Here is a 17,365-nt window from a genome sequence, read left to right on the forward strand (position 1 = left end):
GCGCATCGCCTCCTCGATGTAGTCTGAGAGCTGGTTTTGTACCCAGGGCCCTTCTGAGCACCTCCCCTCCCCGAGCATCCCCAGGCACGGCGCACTGCAGGGTTCTGCCAGCCCTCACTCCCTGGGCCGTTGGAAGAACTTTTCTTGCCTCCCCAACGGAGCTCGTTTGTGCTCCTGGCTGAGGAGGCCTCTGGGGCACGGGAGGGGAGGCGTGCTGAAGCCCTAATGCCAGGAGAAGATGTATCGCCTGGGACTCAGGGATGAGTCCCAGCCGGCGGGGAGATGTTTTCTGCAACCCTTTCTTTCCCTCCGCGGAGTATTCAGGAGAGCTCCTCACCACAGCCCCGTCTCCTTGGCCAGGAAGATGAGGCCTCTGCATCCGTTCCCTTCCACGCTCCCACTCTCTCCCCAGTGCTGACCCTGCCCCCGCGGGCAGATCTACCCGGAGGAGGTCTGTGGGCTCTAAGATCGTAGCATAGTTCTGTCCCCAGTCTGTACTGATGCAAGACGTTCTTCCTTTCCAGGTGCAGGACTTGCCATTTGTCTTCCTTGAATGCCATGAGGCTCCTGTGGGCCCATTCCTCCACCCCGTCTAGGTCTACCTGTACGGCAGCTCTGCCCTGGAGCATATCAGCTGGTATGTACGGGTCGCCTTTTCCCAGGCAGGCCTTGATTTGATGCCCACCCGCTGCTGCAAAGGCTCCCCCTCCTTCCTTCAACTCTTTCAGAGTCCACAGCGGCCTGGGAGACCTTGCAGGTGAAGACTGAGACAGAGAAGGCATTGACTCCCCACAGCCTGCTCTCTGTCCGCTCTTCAGGAAATCAGCTGCCCCACTCAGCAGCGGGCCCACATTTTCCTCCATCAGTCTTCAGCTGCTCTTGTAGGACTGGATGTTGCTCTTGACGCTTGTGGCCTGTTTCTCTCGATGCCCCTTGCAAGACTCAAAGCCAGACGAGCTTTGCTTTAATATTCTTTGCTCGCCTGTGTGGCCCTTTGCTGCACTCCGGGATGGCAGTGCGTCTCTCCTACCGAAGAGCCGCGAGCTCGACGCATTTCATGGCAGTTGTGGTCTCAGCAGTGCTGAGCAGTGAAGAGGGATCACCTTCCGCCATCTGATAGCAACCCTCTTCCTCATGCAGCCCAGGATGCTGTTGGATGCCGTTGCTGCAAGGGCGCAGGGCTGCCTCACGGTGTCCACCAGGACCCACGTCCTCAGCTGCAAAGCTCTTTTGCAGCCCATCGGCCCCAGCCTGTAGTGAGGTGCATGAGGTTCTTCCTCCCCCACTGCAGGACTTTGCACAAAGAGGTGTCTGCATTTCCCTTGGCTGAACCTCAGGACATTCCTGTCTGCCCATGTCTCCAGCCTCTCAACATCCCTCTGAACAGCAGAGGACAGCTGTCTGCTCGATCAACGCCCTCCTCCCCCAAGCTGCGTCTCATCTGCAGACTTGCTGAGGGTGTCAACCTCCCAACCCCGCAGGTCATTAAAAAAGGGCTTAAACAATACTCACCCTAGTCTGGATCCCTGCGGTGCACCAAGAGTGACTGGCCTCCGCCTGGAATTGGTGCCACTCATCACGACCCTTGGACACCAGCAGCCCTGCCAGATTTCAATCCCCTGCACTGCCCTCGTCCCCAGCCGGTATTTCATCAGTTGGCCTGTAAGGACGGTTACAGCAGACAGCATCAAAAGCCTTGGTTAGATGAGATGAACAACATTTGCTGCACTTCCCTCACCCACCGGAGCCAGGCACGTCACCAAAGGAGGCCGTGAGGTTGGTCAGGCCTGCATTCCCCTCCATAAATCCATGCTGACCACTCACAATCCCCTTCTTGTCCTTTCATGTTCGGAAAAGGCTTCTGGCATGATTTGCTCCGTCACCTTTGCAGGGATCGAGGGGACGCTGACGGGCCTGTCATTCCCCGGCTCCTCCTTCGTGCCCTTCTTGAAGACAGGAGCCCACTGCCTCTCTTCCAGTCCTCAGATGCATTCCGTGACTGCTGTGACTTTCAAAGGGAGTTGAGAGTGGCCTTGTAGGGACACCGTGTCACTCCAATCTGTTCAAATGTTCCCACACCTGATCCTCCTCTACTCTGAGTAAGTCTTCCCGCTCCAGGCGTTCCGAGGAATGTCAGGAGCCCGAATTCTCAACAGCAAAACCTACCAGGAAAGACCAAGGCCAAGAACCCTTTGAGTATCTCCACCTTTCCTGTTATCTCCTCTCCTCAGGCAAGCTGCCCCGTTCAACGCTGGGGTTGCCTTTGCCCAAGCTTTGCTTTTGCTGACGACCTACCTGGAAGAAGACCTTCTTCTTCGCCTCCATGTGCTTTGCCGATTCAACGCCAGGTGGGCTTTGGCTTTCCTAACCCCAGCCCTCCATACTCAGGCAGCCTGGCAAACGTTCTCCCCAGAACAAACGGGCATCAAGAGGAAGGCAGACAAAACCATTGGCACAGCCTGGCTGCCCAGGGATGCAACGGCCGGTCACTGTTGCAGCGAGCTGAGAGACAGGGAGGAGAGAGAAGCACGTGGCACATCCTTAAAAAGAGGAGCCTTTGGGTGCTCTGCTGACGTGTGCAGTGCGGGGCAGTGCTGGGCCGCTTCCTGCAAAGGGAGTTGCAAACAAGCGCACTTCACTGCACCAAGCCAACACCCCCGGCCTGCATGGGACCCCTCCAGCACTTGGGACTCGTTGTCTTCTGCCTGCACGGACACGATTCTGCCTGGGATATCCTTTTGGCCTCTCATCCCAGCACGTGAAAGGAGCCTGCATGGCAGACCAGGAATGTCAGAAATGAGGAAAGGAAATGGTAGCATTGACGGAAACCAAGACACAACCTGTGCCATTAAGTAGGATATTTTGCTTTGGAGGTGAGTCTGTTGGAAAATTGCTGCCCGCGTGCAGTGACTGTGTGCCTGGGCAGTGCAGGAGCAGTATAAAAGCGGGCCCTTCTCCTCCCTCTCTCATCCACTCCTCTTGCCTCCACCTCCTTGGAACAAGGTGAGTCTGAAGCCCTTTCTCCTCCGCCTCCTCCTCCTCCTTTGGGATTTCTCAGTGCATCCTTGCCCCTTTGTCCCGTGTGGGGTCTTGGCACTGCTTGTCATGGGAGAGGAAAGGGAGCAGAAGGTGTGTCATGGCTGGGTCTTGGCTGCGGTGTGTCCTCAGCTATGGGGAGGTGGGATCTCCCTGGGCTTGGTCACTCTCGGCGGGGCTCTTCTGAGGGAAGGCAAAGCCTGTGGCCTCCCTACACAGCCTCCAACTCTCGTCTCCAGCTCGTGCCTTGGCTCCCTCGTGGTGGGGTGACAGGCTGCTCCTCACCCATCTCCCCTGCTCTGCTTCCCCCTGCCCTCTCTCCCAGGTGCACCTGCGGCCCCGAGACATGTCCTGCTACAACCAGTGCCTGCCATGCCAGCCCTGTGGCCCGACCCCGCTGGCCAACAGCTGCAATGAGCCCTGTGTCAGGCAGTGCCAGGACTCCACCATCGCCATCCAGCCCCCTGCTGTGGTGGTGACCCTGCCCGGCCCCATCCTCAGCTCCTTCCCACAGAACACCGCCGTGGGATCCTCCACCTCCGCTGCCGTTGGCAGCATCCTCAGCTCTGAGGGAGTGCCCATCTCCTCCGGGGGCTTTGGCTTCTCCGGCTTGGCGGCAGCCTCTGCGGCAGGAGGTGTCTCCCCTGCTAAAGCTGCTGGCGATGGCCCTGGGGAAGGCCCCCAGGCACCCACAAGATGGTACCGCACTGGCGACAGAGCATGCGCTTGCTGCTTTCAGAGGGGCTGAGCAACCCCAGCACCCCGTGCAAAAGGACGGGGCCAGCCTGGGCTCTCGGAAAGCATGGCCCATGCCGGCCTTTCCCCTCGTCCACTCTCTCCTTTCCCTCCCGTGTCCTTGTTCTCTCGTGCTCCCCTGGGCTGTGAGCTCCACAAAGGCAGCCTACGGAAGACCTGCTGGCCCTGCTCCCTCTGTGGGGCAGGCAGACGGACACCTGGCAGGACCTCTGCCACAGCTATGGGGCGCAGACTCCTTTCTGCCTTGGCGCTCCCTGCACTGGGGCCTCCACTCGGATCGACCTCGTTTCCCTCTTTTGACACATTAAAGTTCTGCTGCATCCTAGCCCATGCCTTCGTCTCGTCCTTTCCCCTGCAGACCCTCTCCCAAGATGCCCAGGGAGAGAGATGTGGCTCACGGGTGGTTCTGGGAGGGCTGTTGGGACGGTGTTGCTGTGATTGTCAACACACGTTTGCATGAGTATGCTTAGTCGTGAATTGGGTGTACCCGCTCGTTACTAAACTTCTCTGCCTAGGTGGGCTATTCCGGGATAGAATGACCCAACGTAGTTCAGTCACTACCATCGCTTTGATGTGCACGCCTTTTCTTTTTCCTTGGAAAGCTCAACATTGTGAAGCCAGTAGTCAGGAGGAGCAGGGATGAATGTGTTATTGACAAGGCAGAGGCAATACCTTCCCCGGAAAGCCTAGGGGAACCTCTCCTCACCACAGCACTGAGATTAGAGTTGCGGGGTGAGGAGAAGACCAGCTGGAAAACAAAAGCCTGAGAACAGTAAGGGAACATACTGCCACAGCATCTTTGGGAAAACATTGTCCCAACAGCTGGGGTCCACAGGTCTTGTGGTCTTCTAGCTGCTGCAGCGATGCTTTTTGCACTCATTTGTTTCCTTCCACAGAGCATTCCAGAGAGCTCCTGCATACTGCCTGTCTCCTCGGCTGGGAAGATGAGCCCCTCCTCCTCATTCCTGGCCCTGTCCCCAATGGGCAGAAGCACAAAAAGGCGGTCCTGGGGCCATAGCATCATAGCATAATCACGTTGGAAAGGACCTCCAGAGGTCATCGGGCCCAACCCCTTGCTCCAAGATCAGTCAGCCATGAGCGTCCAAGGCGGGTGACTGCACAACCTCCCCAGGCAACCTGTGCCACTGCTGGACTCTCCTCTTGGTGAAGACCATTTTCCACCTATCGAGTCCAAACCTCTCATCCTTCAACGTGAGCCCAGTGTCTCTAGTCCTCCAGCCACGCACCGCCACAGTGTCGAGCCTGGATCTGTCTTCTGGGGACCTCACCACAGCTACTCCAAAGCTGCTCTTAGGGCTCCCACCAAAGCCTTCTCTTCACGCTCAGCAAGCCCCGTGCCCACAGCCTCTTCTCCCCAACCAAGCGCTCCGGCTCCTCACCAGCCGGGACACCCTCTGCTGAACTCACGCCACTTGGTCAAGGTCTTTCTTGCGTTACGTCATTCTTGTATTAGAGCAGCGCTCTAGATGCCATCAGGTGAGTGCTGAGCACAGTGGGATAGTCACCACCCTCTATCTCCTAGCTCAGGTCCTGCTCATATTGCCCAGGATGTTGAGGACAGTCCTTGGTGTCCAGGAACAGTGCTAGGAGTCGCACCTGTTTTGATGGCCTTACCGCAAAAGCACCTTTTCCTGGCCCTGCTTTTGGGCTGCTGCTTCTCAGAGGCTCAGGGATTCATGGGGAGACAGGGCTGGTTGCTACCAAGCCAGCTGCCAAGCGGGGCACTGGGCGGACGTGTCTCTTCTTGCCCAGCTGTGCCCTGCAGCAGTTCAGCAGCTCCTCTTCCTCAGCTGCCAGTCTCTCTGCAGCCTTTGCTGCTGGTCACCGCACTGCTTTGGAGAGCTCCTGGACAGCCCTCCGAGACACTCAGCCTGCACCCGCTGCCTCTCTTCCTGCCCTATGTCTCTCCCTGCCTCCCCCTCTCCAGAAACTTTCCCAGGAAGCCCTGGGCGCAGACAGGGAAGGAGCAGGGCAAGGACCACATGCACTGCCTGGGGGCCTGTGTTGTGTGGTGACCAGCACTAAGCACCCACCAGCTGTTCTCTCGATCTGCTGTCTCAGTGGGATGGCGGCAGAATTGGAAGAGCAAGAGAGCAAAATACCACGGGGTCAGGATCAGGACACTCTAAGACGGGAAGGGAAAAAAGAGAAAAAGACGAGTGAGGGTGCAATCACCCACCACCTCGCACCAGCACACCGATGCCCAGCCGTTCTCCAAAGAACAGCTACTTTGGAAAGACTGCCCACAGTCTTTCAATTAACAATCATTGTGTTAACAACCACTGCAAAACCATCTCCAACAACTCCCTATCAGAAGCACCCCGAGGAAACACCTCTCTCCCTGGGCATCTTGGCAGAGCGTCTGCACGGGAAAGGACGAGACAAAGGCATGGGCTAGGATGCAGCAGAACTTTAATGTGTCAAAAGAGGGAAACGAGGTCGATCCGAGTGGAGGCCCCAGTGCAGGGAGTGCCAAGGCAGAAAGGAGTCTGCGCCCCATAGCTGTGGCAGAGGTCCTGCCAGGTGTCCGTCTGCCTGCCCCACAGAGGGAGCAGGGCCAGCAGGTCTTCCGTAGGCTGCCTTTGTGGAGCTCACAGCCCAGGGGAGCACAAGAGAACAAGGACACGGGAGGGAAAGGAGAGAGTGGACGAGGGGAAAGGCCGGCATGGGCCGTGCTTTCCGAGAGCCCAGGCTGGCCCCGTCCTTTTGCACGGGGTGCTGGGGTTGCTCAGCCCCTCTGAAAGCAGCAAGCGCATGCTCTGTCGCCAGTGCGGTACCATCTTGTGGGTGCCTGGGGGCCTTCCCCAGGGCCATCGCCAGCAGCTTTAGCAGGGGAGACACCTCCTGCCGCAGAGGCTGCCGCCCAAGCCGGAGAAGCCAAAGCCCCCGGAGGAGATGGGCACTCCCTCAGAGCTGAGGATGCTGCCAACGGCAGCGGAGGTGGAGGATCCCACGGCGGTGCTCTGTGGGAAGGAGCTGAGGATGGGGCCGGGCAGGGTGACCACCACGGGGGAGGGCTGGATGACGACGGTGGAGTCCTGGCACTGCCTGACACAGGGCTCATTGCAGCTGTTGGCCAGCGGGGTCGGGCCACAGGGCTGGCATGGCAGGCACTGGTTGTAGCAGGACATGTCTCGGGGCCGCAGGTGCACCTGGGAGAGAGGGCAGGGGGAAGCAGAGCAGGGGAGATGGGTGAGGAGCAGCCTGTCACCCCACCACGAGGGAGCCAAGGCACGAGCTGGAGACGAGAGTTGGAGGCTGTGTAGGGAGGCCCACAGGCTTCGCCTGCCCCTCAGAAGAGCCCCGCCGAGAGTGACCAAGCCCAGGGAGATCCCCACCTCCCCATAGCTGAGGACACACCGCAGCCAAGACCCAGCCATGACACACCTTCTGCTCCCTTCCCTCTCCCATGACAAGCAGTGCCAAGACCCCACACGGGACAAAGGGGCAAGGATGCACTGAGAAATCCCAAAGGAGGAGGAGGAGGCGGAGGAGAAAGGGCTTCAGACTCACCTTGTTCCAAGGAGGTGGAGGCGAGAGGAGTGGATGAGAGAGGGAGGAGAAGGGCACGCTTTTATACTGCTCCTGCACCGCCCCAGGCGCACAGTCACTGCACGCAGGCGGTAATTTTCCAACAGACTCACCTCCAGGAGTTGCAAACAAGACTCACTCAAAGCAAAATATCCTACTTAATGGCACAGGTTGTGCTTTGGTTTCCATCAACACTGCCATTTCATTTCCTCGTTTCTGACATGCCCACTAGGCCATGCAGGCTCCTTTCAAGTGCCGGGATGAGAAGCCCAAGGATTTCCAGTGCAGGAACGCAGCAGTACAGGCAGAAGACAACAAGTCCCAAGTGGAGCCCCGTGTTGTTGGATTCTTCCTCACTACCTGAGGGGTGTGTTGGGGCTCGGGACAACATCTTGTTCCTCCCACTCTCCTCACACCACCATGCACTTTGGCCGCATGCTTTGGACTCTGACCAGCAAGAGACACAATGGCCTGCCCACTTTTCCAAACACATTGACCATCCTGCAATCCCCTCGAGCTGTGGGAGTGCCGGCAAGAAGGTCATGCTGAGAGCAACGGCCATTACGGCTTCCTGGAGCTGTGTACTTGGGTACAGCCCAGTGCTCAGAGCTCGTTTTCCCGGGGCTGGGATGGAGCTGCCCTGGCCGCAGGGGAATTCAGCCCTGCGGGGGACACGGGCCTGCCGACAGCACGCACTCCCGACTTGGCCTCACACCAAAAGGCTGGCACACAGCCAATCCAAAATTAGAGTGTGACTCGCCACAGGTAGGGAGAGTCTGTCCCAGGAAGCTTGCCTACTGAAGGCATTCCCTTCCCCTCCTGGAACGCGTCCCAGCTGCCTCCATCTCTGCAGGGCAGGGAAGCGCATCGCCTCCTCGATGTAGTCTGAGAGCTGGTTTTGTACCCAGGGCCCTTCTGAGCACCTCCCCTCCCCGAGCATCCCCAGGCACGGCGCACTGCAGGGTCCTGCCAGCCCTCACTCCCTGGGCCGTTGGAAGAACTTTTCTTGCCTCCCCAACGGAGCTCGTTTGTGCTCCTGGCTGAGGAGGCCTCTGGGCACGGGAGGGGAGGCGTGCTGAAGCCCTAATGCCAGGAGAAGATGTATCGCCTGGGACTCAGGGATGAGTCCCAGCCGGCGGGGAGATGTTTTCTGCAACCCTTTCTTTCCCTCCGCGGAGTATTCAGGAGAGCTCCTCACCACAGCCCCGTCTCCTTGGCCAGGAAGATGAGGCCTCTGCATCCGTTCCCTTCCACGCTCCCACTCTCTCCCCAGTGCTGACCCTGCCCCCGCGGGCAGATCTACCCGGAGGAGGTCTGTGGGCTCTAAGATCGTAGCATAGTTCTGTCCCCAGTCTGTACTGATGCAAGACGTTCTTCCTTTCCAGGTGCAGGACTTGCCATTTGTCTTCCTTGAATGCCATGAGGCTCCTGTGGGCCCATTCCTCCACCCCGTCTAGGTTTACCTGTATGGCAGCTCTGCCCTGGAGCATATCAGCTGGTATGTACAGGTCGCCTTTTCCCAGGCAGGCCTTGTCTCCTACCCCAAGGGAGCCGAGACACATGCTGTGCAGAGAGCTGGAGTTTCTGTAGGGAGGCCCACAGGCTTCTCCTTCCCCTCAGCCCACAACTGCCCTGCCAAGAGCGGCCAAGTCTAGGGATGTCCCCACCTAGCCCATAGCTCAGCAGACACGTCAGCCAAGACCTAGCCTCTCTCCATGCTAGACCTTTTTCCTCCTTCCTGCTTTTATGACAAGGACCTCCAAGTCCTGCTGTGGCATGATGGAGCAGGCATCTGCTGAGGTGTCCATTGGTATGAGACCTCAGCCTGGGGAAGGATGAGAAGTAGAAAGGGCTGCAGACTCACCTGATTCTCAAGGAGAGCAAGGCGAGAGAAGTGGATGAGAGATCAAGGCTTTGAGTTTTCTTTTATACTGCTCTTGCACCACCCCAGGCTCTGAGGCTGTCTTTGTGCAGTCAGTAATTTTCCAACAGACTCATCTTAAATGGAGAATACCTTTCCTAATCACACAGCTTGTAATTTGGTTTCCTTCATTGCCTCTTTTTCATTTCCTCGTTTCTGAAATGCCCTTTGTGCCAGAGACGCTCCTGCCAAATGGTGGAATGAGACGCCCAAGGACTTCCGGGGCAGGAACGCAACAGTGCTGAGGACAGAACTCAAGTGCTGAAGAGGTCCCATGCAGGCAGGTGACACCAGCTTGGGGTACCTTGGTGGGTTCATTTGCAACTCTTTTTTCAGGAAAGGTCCCAGGTACTCCAGGTGTTGCAGTCCTCAGCTGTATACCCACAGGTTTCCATGCACAAGGACTTGCTCCGTCCTCTCTCCCTCTATCCCAGCTCACTCTGACAATTAGTGGTAGTCACTCCTCAGGCTGGTGGGCTGTGCTTCTGGTTTCATCTCTCTTTCTCCCTATACTGCTTGGTTTGAGGAGAAATTTCCCCCCTTTCTTGACCTCCTCTCCTCTCTGGTCTCTCTCTAAGTGTGCAACCCAGCCTGGGCCATCTAAGTGGTTGTAGCACCCAGAAGTGACAGGATTCCCACTTCCATATTTCAGGGACTGGATAAAACGTCTTGGGAATGGAATCAGCAGAGTGAGAGCCTGCCTCTTGGAGCCTCTCAGCAGGCCAAGGCCAATGCTTCTTACCTGTGCTGAGGCGAAGGGGGTGTGGGCAGAAATGTGCCCAGGGGTGTTCAGGGGCCATGGAGGAATGGGGCAAGAGGGGATTCAGTCACAGGCAGAGAATTTGTCTCTGCTGTTGCACATTCCATTCCCCACCAGCAAGCACCACTGTGAAGTGATTAGAGACATGGAAAGCCTGGCTGGAAGAGAGGAAGAAGGTCACTGAGAGGAACAGCCCAAGCTGAAACGCAAAGAAGTTTCTTGCAGAAGCAGTTCTCAATAGGGAGAGCATTTCCCCCTCTCGTGCACTGTCCTTCCTTTCACTGCCAATACTCTCCAAGGGAAAGAGTTCTTCTGACACTCCTCATAGGATAGCAGCAGCGTTTGGGGAGTGTGGCCATGAATCAGACAATTCTTCCCTCCTAGGCAGTTCCTGGCAGAATAGGATCTCAGTGTGGGACATAAAAGCTCTGTGTGGCTGAAGACTAAATGAGTTGTCAGGTGTTTGGCTCTCCCTTTGCAGCCTAGATGGTCTGTCCTTCCTCCCAAAGCACAGTGGCACTAGGTCATCTGTCCTTGTGTCTGGTAGTGAGTGACTCAAGGTCTCAGCCCCTGCCCGATTCAGTGTCAGGTCTAGTAGCTGCAGAGGTGCCCATGGCTTTGACTTGGACATGAGGGGCCTATGTCCCATCCCGGACACTGTTAACACTGCAACAGAAGCAGATTCACTCAGGAGTGCCCTTCATGAGGTGGGCAGGATTTCCTGGCTTTTCTCCCTGTACATAAAGCTAATGCCATTGTTTTGAACTCCTTAACACTGGGAGAGGAAGATGTATCCTGACCTGGAGAGGCAGGGAGTGGTGACTGGCAGTCATGCTAAGGCACTTTGAATGTTGATACACTGAATTAAACTGTGTTTCCAAACTGGCATGAAACTGTACTCGCTAGGCTCTGAAATTTGCAGTAGCACAGTGTGAGCTTTGGAGGAGCACGAAAAGGAGAGCTCAGGAGACAGGGGTTGTGTTTCAGTGCCGGCGCCCAGGGCAGGTCTCCACCAGGTCCATGCCATTGCTGTTCAGCTGCCACTGGGCTCCTTTTGGCCTGTGGAACCTGCTGCTCTGTGGTGCTCATGTACAGAGGAGTGGAGCGTGCCCCTGCCATGACCAGCACATCTCCTCATGAGGAGGAGATGTATGCAGGGACACACAGACAGGTGCTCATGCACACCTGTGTGCATGCACACACTTAAGCATGCATATATACTCAGATTTTAGGTAAAACAAATTATTTTGATACAAAAATGAATACAGACACACAAGTGAGAAAACATATATGCATATGTGAAGTTACACTGATGCTGTTTGCACATAGATTGGACAGAGAAATAACCCTAATATGCTGAAGGCATTGGTTGGAGACCCCAAGAGATTGCTCAGAGAGAGGATGTGGCAAAACAGGCTGGCAGATTTCTCCCAAAAGCAAGAGCATCAGGAGGAGGAGATTCAAAAATGAGCAGTGCAGCCCACTCACTGGAAAATAGACCAGTGACCATCAGAGCATGCTGGACCCCTTATTTTGAACAGGGTGACAAACAACCCGACAGGAAAATCTCAGGCCATTGTTACTTGCCTCCACTGGACCTCTGTCCAGCAACTGGTCCAGGTCTTCAGTCCATAATGATGCATTCCTGACCTGAAAATCCTTGGGTCTCTCATCTCAGCACTTGAAAGGAGACTCAAAGGGAAATGGCCATGGCATAAATCACAATATGAAAGCATTGAACTGTGGAAAACCAAAAGAGCCTGTGCTATTGGCTGGGATGTCTTCAATTAGTGAGTCTTTTGGAAAATTACTGCCTGTATACAGCATGACTGTGCACCTGGGGCAGTGCTGGAGCAGTATAAAGCCAGCGCAAATACCCAGTCTTTCATCCACTTCTCTCACCTCTTTCTCCTTGAGGATCAGGTGAGTCTGAAGCCCTTTCTCTTCCTTTCTCTCCTCCGCTGAGCAGCATTCAGCTCCCCACCCAGCATGTGCCTTGGCTCCCTCGTGGTGGGGTGACAGGCTGCTCCTCACCCATCTCCCCTGCTCTGCTTCCCCCTGCCCTCTCTCCCAGGTGCACCTGCGGCCCCGAGACATGTCCTGCTACAACCAGTGCCTGCCATGCCAGCCCTGTGGCCCGACCCCACTGGCCAACAGCTGCAATGAGCCCTGTGTCAGGCAGTGCCAGGACTCCACCATCGCCATCCAGCCCCCTGCTGTGGTGGTGACCCTGCCCGGCCCCATCCTCAGCTCCTTCCCACAGAACACCGCCGTGGGATCCTCCACCTCCGCTGCCGTTGGCAGCATCCTCAGCTCTGAGGGAGTGCCCATCTCCTCCGGGGGCTTTGGCTTCTCCAGCTTGGGCGGCAGCCTCTGCGGCAGGAGGTGTCTCCCCTGCTAAAGCTGCTGGCGATGGCCCTGGGGAAGGCCCCCAGGCACCCACAAGATGGTACCGCACTGGCGACAGAGCATGCGCTTGCTGCTTTCAGAGGGGCTGAGCAACCCCAGCACCCCGTGCAAAAGGACGGGGCCAGCCTGGGCTCTCGGAAAGCACGGCCCATGCCGGCCTTTCCCCTCGTCCACTCTCTCCTTTCCCTCCTGTGTCCTTGTTCTCTTGTGCTCCCCTGGGCTGTGAGCTCCACAAAGGCAGCCTACGGAAGACCTGCTGGCCCTGCTCCCTCTGTGGGGCAGGCAGACGGACACCTGGCAGGACCTCTGCCACAGCTATGGGGCGCAGACTCCTTTCTGCCTTGGCACTCCCTGCACTGGGGCCTCCACTCGGATCGACCTCGTTTCCCTCTTTTGACACATTAAAGTTCTGCTGCATCCCAGCCCATGCCTTTGTCTCATCCTTTCCCCTGCAGACCCTCTCCCAAGATGCCCAGGGAGAGAGATGTGGCTCAGGGGTGGCTCTGGGAGGGGGTTTTTGGGGCTGGTTGTGCAGTGGTTGTTAACACAATGATTGTTGTCACTGTGTGGTCCTTTCCTCTGTGGACACTCTAGACACATACAGTCAGGAGGAAGGGTGTTTCTCTGGGGAAGTTAGGGGTGTGGGGGGCACACGGAGAGTCTTCACCATTCCCAGACGAGGGGAGGGTGGGACACAGTGCAGTGGGCCCCCTTCAGGCACTGTCACTTGCAGGTGAGGAAGGCATCCATGACTCCTCCAGAGCCCCTGGCCATCAGGCCCAACTCTGTTGAGCCTCTGCCCAGAAATGCCCTCTTGGCCTCGGTGCACATGCTACAGAAGGAGTGCACGGCCAGTCTCAAGCTTGATTGAGGAACCTGGGCTGTGGAAGGCCCTGGGAGGGCAGCAGCCCCATAAGGTCTTGAGGAGGGGAGGAATGGGAATCCTTCTTGCTCTGGATGCCACTGTGCTGGGGGGGAAAGGCTCAGGTAGAAAATGTTCCCAGAGAACAGCAGGAGTGAGAATGAGGTGAATAGACTCACAGTGCACATCATCCTCCTGCTTCCATCTATGCTGTGGGTTTCCTGGGGAAAGTTTCTGGAGAGACACTGAGGGCAAGGAGAGAGGCAGGGGATTGTGGCCAATCATTCTTTAAGGGGAGTCCGGAAGCTCTCCAAAGCAGTGCTGTCACCAGCAGGAAAGACTGCATAGAGGGTTGCAGCTGCGGAAGGGGAGCTGTTGAACTGCTTCAGGACATTCATGAGCATGATGATGCAGGAACCTCCCAGAGCCCTAATCAGCAGTTTGCTCGGTAGCAGACACTGCCAACTTTCTCCACATACATCTTCCATCCCCCTGCAAGCAAAAGCTCAAATGCGAGTCAGGTAAATGTGTTCTGCTGGAGAACTGCATCAATATAAACATGTCCCCCACTGGAGAGATCTTCCCACTGGGGGCAGGGTCTGCTGTGGGGGCAGGGTCTGCTGTGGGAGCAGGGTCTGCTGTGGGGGCAGGTGCTAATCAGTCTAAGAAGGGAACAGACACACATGGCTCAGCTTCCTTGCCAAAGAGGCTGGCCATGTTCATGACATCTCTTGAATTCACAACAACACGTACCCCTGAATTTGGGAGAGTCTTTTCACTATGCCCATGATTGGAGAGCAGCACATAGTATTCAGCACTTCAAGGCTTGTCAGGACAGACTGTCAGCAAGCAAGGAGCTGCTTTCCCTTCTGCTTGCCTTTTCTTCAAGAAAACAGGTGAAGATCAAATGTGGAAACAAGAAAGGAGAAGGCAAGGCAAGACACATTGCTGCTCAGGGTGAGTTTTGCAGAAGTCATGCATGCTCTGTCACCGAGTGACCTGTGACTGTGAAGAGACAGTTTCCTGTCAGAACTTCTCCCAGTCGCTTTGAGAAGGGAGCATAGCCCATCCTCATATCAGCAATGGCCACTTTAGATCCTGCAGCCCAACAGACAGCTCAGGACAGGCATCCAAGACACATGTCAATCATTCCCTGACTGGGGAGCATTCTGGAAATGGGGATAAAAAGGGTCATTCCTGTGTGTAATCCCTTGGGTTTACATAATGGTCAGAGTTGTTTTATGATCTGCAGTAGTGCAGATGAGAAATATGCCACTGCAAGATCATGTATGCAGGGAGACATCTCAATCCTTTGACAGATTTAGTCCATCCCAGGCTCCTGGAAACAGTTTAAGTTTTTACATATTTTTGCAGATAAAGGACAGGAAGACGCAAGCCTCTCTGTGCTTGAAAATGTCTGTTGTTAATATTTCTATTCAAGAGAAGCCTACACTGTTCTCCTGATCTACTATTATGATGCTATAAACACACTATCTCTTGTACCTTAAGATGATTCTGCTGTTGCTACTACCAGAGATCATTGGTAAGTCTTCAGTTACCTCCTGGAATTAAATTAGGCAGGGGAGGACCTCCTGCCAGAAAACCTTGTCTAGTAATTTCTAACTGAAACAGTGGGAAACCCTCTAATGTATCTTCTTCCCCTCAAGCAAATAAGGGGATTGAAGGTCAGTTCCTTTTGCTTGCATCCATGAGTCTCCTCATTTGAATTCAGTTCCGAGAAAGGGCTATTGCCTTGAGGAGATGTGGGCTGTGAGCATATATTGTCCAGGGAGGACAGAAGTAGAGGCCGAATGATGGAGAAGAGAATGTTTTCATCTCTACAGCAAATGGTCCCCAAAATCTCATTTAGAGGGAGAAAAAGTGGTTCTTTCTTTGCAGAAAAACTACCTAGATTCTAAATCAGAAGCCATCCACCCTCTCATCCCTTGCCTGTCTCACTACTGAGAAAACCTGTTCAGCTGCAACAGGAATTCACTGTAGATGGAGGGGGGATGTGTAGGAGGACATACGAATGCAAAGCAAGTTTTGTAAGAAAATGCTGGCCATGATGCTGGCCAGGCTTGTGTTGGTGCAGCATATGGCAGAGCAGTAATCATGAATGTCACTGTCAGGGATATAATTTTCACAGCATAATGAATGCCAGGAGGACTATGCAGTAAAAATATTCAGTGTGCGTGACTTACCCAGCAGTGCATGCACAAGTCGACTTTCTCTGTAGGCTCTGTAATCTCTTGGTTCGCCCTTTGTCCTGAAGTACTTGTACCTGACCATAGCTGTGTCCCCTAACATGGCATCTACAGCAGATTTGCTGCAGTCAGACAACATGAGGTAGAGGACTTTGTTTTCTCATGGACAACCAAATGGAAGATGAAAAGGCATCTCAGCAATGCAAGCCCAGAGGGGACAGTCAGCCAGAAAGTAAAACAACAGCTTCAGTGGGCCTTAGGAGCATCAGCGCAGCAGTGACTCACCTTCAGCAGGGACTCCAGATCCTTCAGCTCTAGGGGATGCTTATCGGGCCCTGCCAGGATGGGGATGTGTCTCAGTTGAAAATCTCCCTCCAGGCTTGCAAATTCACATGCATAGGAGAAGAGAGCTGGGAGCACCCCACTGCGATCCTGGGAGACCAACCACTTGCTTGGGGCAGTGATGAGACCCCTTGATTGCCCAGGCCTCCTGGAGAGATTTCACGCCTCTAGGAAGGGTTCATTGTGTCAGAGCAGGTAGCATAAGGGGGCCAGAGTCTCAGCCTAACAGCAGGCATTTCCGTGGATATGTCTTCAATCTATGGGTCCTACATTCACCTGAACTATCTGCAAATGTGCCCCTCTGAGAGGGGCTTTCCAGCTCAGAGCCCCACTGGAACCAGTGAAAGGTCACAGCAGAGATGCAGCCCTGGAAGCCAAATTGCTCCAGAAGTGCTTCGTGGGCAGTATCAAAGTCTGTGTGGTGGAGGGGAATGGATGAGTTCCATGCCGCCATGCTGTGATGCTCTTGGCCTGTTTTTATCAGGAAACTTTGCAATGGAGCAACACAGTGGAGTCTACACTGACCTCCAAAGAGCAGCAAACTCTTTCCAGATGTTGGTTTTCTCTTCTTGCCCTGGAAAAAGGGGGCACTGGGGGGACAAGCTAAGACCATGCTGCAGTGGAAAACACACTTCTTCCAGTCGTTCAGGTTTCCTTCCCTCATCCCTGAAAGACAGTATGTATCATCAGGGCAGGGATCCTCTCATGGAGCAGAGCATGTCTGTGCCCCTGGGAAGCTCATGAACTCTGTAACCAGCCATCTGCCACACACATCCATGCTCTCTAGGCCTGTGTGTCCCACTCCCCAGCAGCACAGGCAGGCCTGAGACCTGCTCTTGAATGCAGTCCACACGAGCCAGCACTCAAGCAGATGCTGTGCTCTAACCACTGGGCTGCACCCCCATCCTGCAGCTGAAGGGACCTGGGTGGTGATTTGCAGAATTCAGGTCCCTGCATCGCCAGTCTTCTGCTTCAAAAAAGTATCTCTCCATTCATTTCTACATCCACTGAACATTTATATTTTCGTTGCAAAGTGAGGCAATCATGAAGCAAAAGCAAGTGGTTTTGAACCCAGCAATGTGGGGAGAGGAAGCAGCAGGGATCTCTGATTTCATTTGACAGTAAAACCTCTGTTTTTTTCCTCCTGCATCACATGTGCCCAAAAGCAGGGCGTAAAAACGCGGCCTTTGTTCAAAGCTGTCTCTTTGCTCAGAGCCTTCAAGGTAGGAGACCTGTGGGAGCAGAAATCAAGCGGGGTAACCAAATCGCCTTGCTCCAAACATCTGGAAACAGCCCGGCAGGTCAGGCTACCCACCAGGGCTGCACGGTGCATGGCTCCACTATGCCCTCGGCTGCCTTCCAGCTCCCCCTCCGCAGCAGCCTCCTGCAAGACTTCCAGGGGAGGGACACACTCTCCGTGCGCTGGGAAGGGGGTTCGAGTTTTCAGTCCCCATCTTGGGTGCCGGTGGCAAGGAGGGCCGTGGCGCCAGGCCAGCGTTCCTCGAAGCGTGGTTTGTTCT

General features: G+C 55.3%; 1 protein-coding gene and 2 pseudogenes across 1 annotated transcript; 2 read left to right on the forward strand and 1 right to left on the reverse strand.

The window, feature by feature from the left end:
- The first annotated feature begins 2,323 nt into the window (after positions 1–2,323).
- LOC127026745 (feather keratin 1-like) lies at positions 2,324–3,687 on the forward strand (annotated as a pseudogene).
- Positions 3,688–6,638: 2,951 nt separating this feature from the next.
- On the reverse strand, positions 6,639–9,244 carry LOC127026391 (feather keratin 1-like). The gene is made up of 2 exons (XM_050911611.1): positions 9,209–9,244; positions 6,639–6,965 (listed from the first exon to the last, which is right to left on the reverse strand). The coding sequence occupies exon 2, from the start codon at positions 6,942–6,944 to the stop codon at positions 6,639–6,641; it is 306 nt and encodes a 101-aa protein (XP_050767568.1). The 5' UTR covers positions 6,945–6,965; positions 9,209–9,244.
- Positions 9,245–11,802: 2,558 nt separating this feature from the next.
- Positions 11,803–12,426, forward strand: LOC127026457 (feather keratin 1-like; annotated as a pseudogene).
- Positions 12,427–17,365: the final 4,939 nt, after the last annotated feature.

This window comes from Gymnogyps californianus, chromosome 28 (genome assembly GCF_018139145.2).
Source record: "Gymnogyps californianus isolate 813 chromosome 28, ASM1813914v2, whole genome shotgun sequence".
Lineage (NCBI taxonomy): Eukaryota > Metazoa > Chordata > Aves > Accipitriformes > Cathartidae > Gymnogyps > Gymnogyps californianus.